General features: G+C 38.2%; 1 protein-coding gene across 1 annotated transcript; it reads right to left on the bottom strand.

Annotated features, from left to right (window-relative positions):
• Nucleotides 1–2,304: 2,304 nt before the first annotated feature.
• LOC138902140 (uncharacterized) lies at nt 2,305–2,832 on the bottom strand. Its single transcript, XM_070189962.1, has one exon. The coding sequence runs from the start codon at nt 2,830–2,832 to the stop codon at nt 2,305–2,307; it is 528 nt and encodes a 175-aa protein (XP_070046063.1).
• Nucleotides 2,833–8,209: the final 5,377 nt, after the last annotated feature.

The raw sequence follows: 8,209 nt of genomic DNA, 5'->3' as shown, positions 1-8,209 counted from the left end.
GTTGCTATATGAACTGACGAAAGGCCTTATGAAATCGATTCCCCACACGTCAAACACTTCTACCTCTTGAATTGGTTCATAGGCATCTCATGTCGGCGGGAAATATTCCCAGTTCGTTGGCATTCGTCACAACCTTTCACCCATAAGTGTGTATCTTTGAATACTGTCGGCCAGTAGAAGCCCGATTCCAGCACTTTCGTGGCGGTCCTTACTCCCCCGAAGTGGCCACCATATGGTGATGCATGACAAGCCTGCAAAACAAAAGATTGGTCTATCTCGGGGATACATCTCCGGATCATGTTATCAACACAATTCCTGAACAGGTAAGGCTCATCCCAATAATACATGTGACAGTCACGAAAGAACTTTTTCTTTTGAACATAGGAAAGATCATAGGGGACAATACCGCTTGCCAGGTAGTTTGCAATGTATGCATACCATGGCGCTTCCTCCAATGTCACTGCTAGCAATTGTTCATTTGGGAATGTCTCAGTTATATCTTCTACCTCGACTTTCTTTTCAGCTCCATCCAACCTTGAAAGGTGGTCTTCCACTTGGTTCTCTGCCCCTTTTCTATCGCGGATCTCCAAATCAAATTCTTGTAGCAAAATCACCCAACGGATCAAGCGTGGCTTTGACTCCTTCTTTGCTATCAGGTACCTAAATGCTGCGTGGTCAGTATAAACAAATCACTTTTGAACCAATCAAATAAAACCTGAATTTGTCGAATGCAAACACCACATCCAACATCTCTTTCTCAGTCACAGTATAATTAAGTTGTGCACCACTTAGCGTTCTGCTTGCATAGTAAAATGGGTGCACCAGTTTGTCCTTCCGCTGCCCCAGGACTGCTCCTATACATCACACATGAGCTCAAATGGTTGCTCCTAGTTGGGTGCAAAAATGATTGGTGCAATCACCAGTCTCCTTTTCAGCTCCTCAAAATGCTAACCTGCAGTCATCATAAAACACAAAAGAATGATCCTTTTCAAGGAGTTTACATAAGGGGTTAGCAATTTTAGAGAAATCCTTTATAAATCGCCTGTAGAACCCGGCATGCCCAAGGAAACTTCTTACTGCCTTAACTGAAGTGGGCGGTGGCAACTTCTCAATCACCTTAACCTTAGCATGGTCAACTTCAATACCCTTACTGGACACTCGATGCCCCAGCACTATGCCTTCTTGTACCATAAAACGACACTTCTCCCAGTTCAACACCAAATTTGTCTTCATACACCTTTTCAACACTCTTCTTAAATTGTGCAGATAGTCTTTAAACGAATCCCCTACCACAGAGAAATCATCCATAAAGACTTCCATAATATCTTCAACCATGTCAGTGAAAATGGCTAACATACACCTCTGAAAGGTGGCCAGTACATTGCATAGGCCAAACGGCATTCTCTGAAAGGCAAAGATGTCATACGGGCAAGTGAATGATGTCTTCTCTCTATCCTCAGGGGCTATGGAAATCTGATTGTACCTCGAATACCCATCCAAAAAACATAAGTGAGACCTCCCTGCCAGTCTATCCAACATTTGGTCAATGAATGATAAAGAAAAATGGTCTTTCTAGGTGGTTGTGTTTAGTTTTCTATAATCCATACAAATTCGCCAACCCATAACTGTACGAGTTGAGATCAACTCATTATTCTCATTGGGCACTACATTCATTCCACCCTTCTTTGGCACACACTGAACTGGGCTAACCCAGTTACTGTCAGAGATTGGGAAGATGATTCCCGCATCTAACCACTTGATCACTTCTTTCTTCACCACTTCTTTCATGTTGGGGTTTAGACTTCTTTGATATTCTCTGGAAGGTTTGTGCCCATCTTCCAGTAGAATCTTATGCATATAAAATGTCGGGCTGATCCCCCTAATATCCGCAATGGTCCAGCCAATTGCAGTCTTGCATTCCATTAACATCTGCAAAAGCTTTTCTGCATGCACATCTAACAAACTGGATGAGATAATAACAGGTAAAGTGGATTTAGGTCCCAAGAAAGCGTACCTGAGGTGAGACGGTAACGGTTTTAGTTCCAACTGTGGTGGATCTTCGATTGACGGCTTAGTTGGAGGTGTTTTTCATTCTTCTAAGTGTAAGGGCCCGAATTCGAGCTCTCTTTTCCAGTACCCTCGTCCTTCAAGGGCCAAAACCCACTTTGCCTTATTTTCACCATTCATTTTTTCTAAGTTCATGAGGCATGCTGCTAGAGGGTCTTTTGCATTCAGAGTCTCATCTTCCTCCTCCAAGATCACATCCACAACTTCTATCAGAGAGCAGTTAGCAAACTCACTGGGTCACCGCATAGATTTCTGCACATTAAACGTTATCTCTTCATCGTTCAATCTCATCTTTAGCTCTCCAGTTTCACAATCAATTAGGGCTCTCCCAGTGGCCAAGAATGGCCTTCCCAAAATTATGGGAATCTCCTCGTCAACCCGGCAGTCTAAAATGACAAAATCTGCTGGGAAAACAAATTTCCCCATCTGTACTAATACATCATCAAGGATACCAGAGGGCCTTTTCACTGTCCGGTCGGCCAGCTGTAACAACATAGACGTGGGTCTAGCTCTTCCAATGCCTAACATTTTGTAGATAGTCAAGGGCATCAAGTTTATGCTTGCCCCCAAATCACAAAGTGCCTTAGCAAATGCATAGTTGCCTATTGTGCATGGGATTGTGAAACTCCCTGGATCAGATAACTTCTCAGCTATGGGTCTTGTCACAACAGTACTACATGTATGAGTCAGTGTAACCATGGCCAAGTCTTGAAAGTCGAACTTACGAGACATCAAGTCCTTCATCATTTTTGCATAACCAGGCATTTCCTTTAAGGCGTCAATCAATGGAATGTTTACCTAAATTTGCTTCAACATCTCCAAGAATTTCTTATATTGCTCATCTTTTTTATATTTGGCCAATCTTTGGGGGAAGGATGCTGGAGGCCGCTTCTTTAATATGGTTTGATTTTGAACCTGCTATGGCACTGTTTCTGCTGCCTTCTCTTGCTCTGACTCAGTTTCCTTCGTGACTTCTTTTTCTTTGCTTGTTTTAGCTGGCGCATGTTGTATCGTCACCTCTATTAACCCTATTGAGTCATCTATCTCGATGGGTACTGGCACAAGTGTTTCAGTAGGCCGGCTTTCATGAGCCATAGAAATCTGTCCTAATTGAATATCAATACCCTTTATCGCCAATTCATGCGAGTCTACCCTCTGTTGCATTTTTCCCGTGGACCCAATCAATTGTTGCAGCATTCTGTTATTGCTGTCCAGCATTCCCTCAAGTTTAGTAAACCCATCATCTGGTCTCATAATCTGTTGTTGTTGAGGTGGTTGATAAGTCAGCTGCTGATTTTGCTGGATGTAGCCCTGTTGCCTTTGGTAAGGCACAACTTGACCCAGTGGTCGCATAACTCTAAGATTGTTGTTGTTATTGTACTGTTGTTGCGCTGGTCTATATTGTTGATTATGTTGACCCCAATTCTGACCACCTTGCCTCTGTCCCTCATAGTTGGCTACATAATTCATATCTTCCTGATATTGCTGGTTGTCACCTTCCACACTCCACAAGCAAACATATGATTGGTTAATGCATGGTGTACATAAGCCCCCATTAGTTGTGTCAACTATGTGAACCTGCTGCTTCTGGCCTGATTTATCAATCTTTTTGGTGAGGATACTCATTTGTGTCATTAGAGTGGTCACATTCTCAGCTATGGAGTTGTTTGGGTCCAACACCACTGAGTGAACTACCAGAGTGATCGTGGAGGCTCTAGTTATCCATCCTGAGTTTTGTGCCATCTTATCAAGTAAGATCTTGCATTCTGCGAATGTTTTACTCAGAAATGCTCTACCTGCTGAAGCATCAACATTGGCCTTTAAGCTGTCAGCCAGTCCCATGTAGAATCTATGCCCCAACATCTAATCTGGAATACCATGATGTGGACATTTAACCAGCATTCCCTTGAACCTCTCCCACGTTTCTTATAGTGATTCTGTTGGCCTCTGCCTGTAGCTCAATATATCATCAATCTGTTGGGCAGTTTTATTTGGTGGATAGAATTTGTTCAAAAATTGCTTGACTAATTCCTCCCAAGTAGTAATGGAATTTATGGGGAGTGAATTAAGCCAAGTCTGAGCTTCTCCTGTCAGCGAGAATGGGAACAACAAAAGCTTTATTGCGTCCGGTGTTATGTTAGGTTGCCTTTGCGTTAAACATAGTGACAAGAAATTCTTCAAGTGCTGCTGAGGATCTTTAATGTGTGACCCTGAGAACAGTCCCTTGTTCTACAACAAATGTAGCATGTTATTTATGATTTGGAATGATTCTGCTTGTATATGAGGGACTGCAATTGCGGTTGCCAAATTATCGGCGGTGGGTTGTGCCCAATCATATAATATTGTTTCTGGTACAAGAGGCACCGCACCCCGAATGTTTGGTTCATTCTCATTGTTTCTGTTGTTTATTGGATTTTCTATTCCGTCAGCCATGTTTGGTTCGATTTGTTCTCTCAATTTTCGTTGTTGTTTGTTTCTCTTGTTTGCGTGATTTAGTTCCTTGAAAACTTTCTCATGATCTGATATCGCTTCAAGCAATTCACCAGATCTTGAGGAATTCCTAGGCATGCACCTGTAACACCCAAGACTACAAACGTTAAAATTTCAATGTATTTGGTTTAGAATGAAGAAAATTGACTACACTAAGAATTCTAGCACTTCTTTTAGCTGCAATTAATACCGTTAATTCCCCGACAATGACGCCAAAATTTGATTACGCCCACCTATACCTTATAAAAGGACTAAGCGGTCGATGCAAATATAATCCGGTTTACAAGTCCGGAGTTGAACCCCACAGAGAACTAAGGCTTAACCACAGCCATTCAATATTGCAAAGAAACACAAGTTTAAATAATTTTCTAGTTATAAAGATTTAATTTTTATTTCTACTAATTAACTAGCAAATATTATAAAGCAGTAAAATTATCAACTAACATGGATGAAATTATAGACAAGACTAAGGAGGTCTAGATTTATGATTTTCCCAATTGTCGGAATCTTTTTCGCTACGTTTTCTATAAATTTGCCTAAGTCTTCTCTATCGCCCATGAGCACTCTAACTGTCGTAACTCTCTCCCGAGTAATTACCATAATTTACTAGGCATATTCTCCCGAATTACGCTAGCTGGCATTAAGTACAACTCACTTAGATCGCACCAAGGTTTCCTTATCCCTAAATCCAATTTTAAACCTCCGTATTGATCCCTCATATACGTTTAGGAGTGATGTTGTTCAACAACTACCTAAATATGTACTCTCTCCCGAGTAATACATACTAAATAGGCACAACTAATTAAGGGCCCTTCAATCAACCATAAGAATAATATAGTTGAACAAATTAGAAATACTGCGGCAAATCTATATTAACGTAACAAGAAAATCATCCTTCAATAGGTTCCATCAAAACCCTAGATTAGGAATTTAGATACTAATACTCATAGTAACAATATCCCAAATATTTTTCATAATTAAAATACAGAGTAAAGATGAAAAGATATAAAAATTGATGATTTTCACTCCCAAAGGGTGATTCCACCATCTCTCCTTGCCTCTGGCTGCAAAACCCTTGGCTGCTGAAAAAACTTCCTCCAAGTGGTGTTTTTAGGTCTATTTATATGTGTAGAAGAAACCCTAATTATGTGGGCTGAGTCCTAGTCAAACCTGGAATGAATTAAGTCTTCAAAACTCGGATTGGACTTGGCCTCAGGGCTGGCGTCGCCAGTCTAACGCCTGAAATTTGGCTGGCCTCGCCAGGCTAAAGCCTGGTTCAGTCTGGCCTTAGGCTGGCCTCGCCAGGCTAAAGCCTGGTCCAGCCTGGCCTTTGGCTGGCCTCGTCAGGCTAAAGCCTGGTCCAACCTGGCTTTTGGCTGGCCTCACGAGATCTCTCCTTTTCACTGTTCTCGAATACACTTTCAACGTTTAAGTATCCCTTTTGCTCTACTTTCATTTTCAATTCACCTACACATAAAATAGACTCCATTATGCACAAATAAAGTATAATTTATCATTAAAGCATGTAAAATGCAAGGTACATAATGTACGCAACTATGGAATTATAGCCACACATCAATTATCAAAGGCAACATTCTCATGTTTATGTGAACAAAACAAAGAAAGATAATCATATGGGCACCTTATAGGAAAAGACAAACTTATATGGACGATTATAATACTTCTAACTTGAGTTATAAACTTGTGAAACTTAATTCAATTTTTCTTTTAATTCAATATAATGACGCGATTGTAATGATAGTCTCTTCATTTACTCGTAAATAATTTTAATTATTACAAAATGTTTAAGTTGAGTGTCTGAAGCATAAAAGTACTATTACTTCACTTATAATTTACCAGCTCACTTCTAAATGTAATAAATTGTTCAAAATTATGTAATGGAAAGTTTTTTTCTTCAGGGACGAAATTGATCTTCACTGAGAGTTTAAAAGATATTATGATGAATCTATCTTGAGGGTAGGATCTTTCCTATTTGATTTCCGCCTAATAAGAATATACCTTTTAAAATGGTATGAATAATGTTAGAATGTGTGAGATGATTTATATTAAATTTAAGGGATGAAAATACAAGCTCCAAGTTAATTGTTGCAGGTCGAGGTTATCATATGAACAACTAATATTAGTTACATAAAATAGGATTGTCATACCAAATATTCAACGCGATAATTTTCTTACTGATATATTTCAACATGTAGATTATATTTGAATATGAGCAACATCGGCTATGATTGCAAATACTTCATGTCAGAAGTTTCTCCTTTGTCTTTAAGAAATTGTAGCCTTTTTATTTTTACAACCGCATACATATCAAGAAGTTGTTGTCGAAGAAGTTGTCGAATGAAAGCAGTAATTTGTAAAAGTTGTATAAGGTCTTCTTTAGGGTGGCTAGTATATCATAATCAATTTCATGGTGTAAAGCTGCAAAAAGAATAATAGTTATTTGTGATAGAGATATTTAATAGTTACTAACATCAAAAGGTTTTTATTGATATCATTGTTGCACGTACAATGACAGTTTGTTCGATTCAAGATTATGACTCCTTTCATCTGTAAATTTGACAAAAGAATATTAGTTGAATAGTATAAATTATATAATTGCGTAAGTATAACACGATAATCTTGTGGCAAATCTAACATCCATTACACACTATATAGGCTAATATTTCAAGAAATTAGAACTTTCGGCTTATCTATTAAACTCGTGTAGTAACAAAAGAGGGATTAAAATTGACCAACTAATAAGTGAAATGATGCACTTTTTAAACGGGTTAATTAAATCATTAATCCAGATAAATTATTAACTATTTTGTACATGGATTTTTAACAAGGAAAAACACAAGAAAAATAATGCTTCTAAACTTTCAAGTGAAACCTGCAACTGAAGAAACGAGCCAAAACAGGGGGGGGGGGGGGGGGGGGATTATTTTAAGAAAAACAAAAAATAATGAAAAAATAAATAAAAGGAAGCGAAAACGTTAAATAGCTTATACATTATTCTACTAATCTTCAATTGTCCAGATCATCTAGGAAAATCATAATAATATAGCAAAAACTTACTTCTGGAAAACGTGAAGTGCTTTTGCCAAGGATAGCCGCAATAGATTTTTAGGGAAAAGGGAACTTTTAACATAACAAGAAAAATAGTATAATGTGCCTCAGTGATTAGAAAGTATGTTATGCAATTTTATAGAGTAAAGAAGGTAAACAGACTCTGCAAAATTGTAACTACCGTGGAAGAAGAAACAAAGATGAAATGGAAAATGCTTTTGAAGGAGTAATAATTAAGAAATTTACTGTCTGCACTAATTATAGGTAGATGAACAATTCTCCATCTTCAACCACTTTAATGTAATAATAAAGAGTAATTGTTTTGTGGAAGATCATATATTTTATTAGGGACAAAATGGTAACTTAGATTTAAAAGATATTATCGTAATTCAACTTTGAAGATAAAACCTTTTTATTTTTAGTATAATATGATAATATAATGATAACGTTGACTTGTTTCCTAACCAAAACTTTTTTTTTTTGGGTTAATGCAGTGGTAAAGAAATCACAGCTAATGAAGATACATATTATATAATAATGCAAGTTGATGGCTCAAAATCAATGTTGTGTCATACAGTATATT

The sequence above is a fragment of the Nicotiana tomentosiformis genome, chromosome 11 (assembly GCF_000390325.3).
Source record: "Nicotiana tomentosiformis chromosome 11, ASM39032v3, whole genome shotgun sequence".
In the NCBI taxonomy this organism is placed as follows: Eukaryota; Viridiplantae; Streptophyta; class Magnoliopsida; order Solanales; family Solanaceae; genus Nicotiana; species Nicotiana tomentosiformis.
This window is presented reverse-complemented; position numbering and strand designations above follow the sequence as displayed.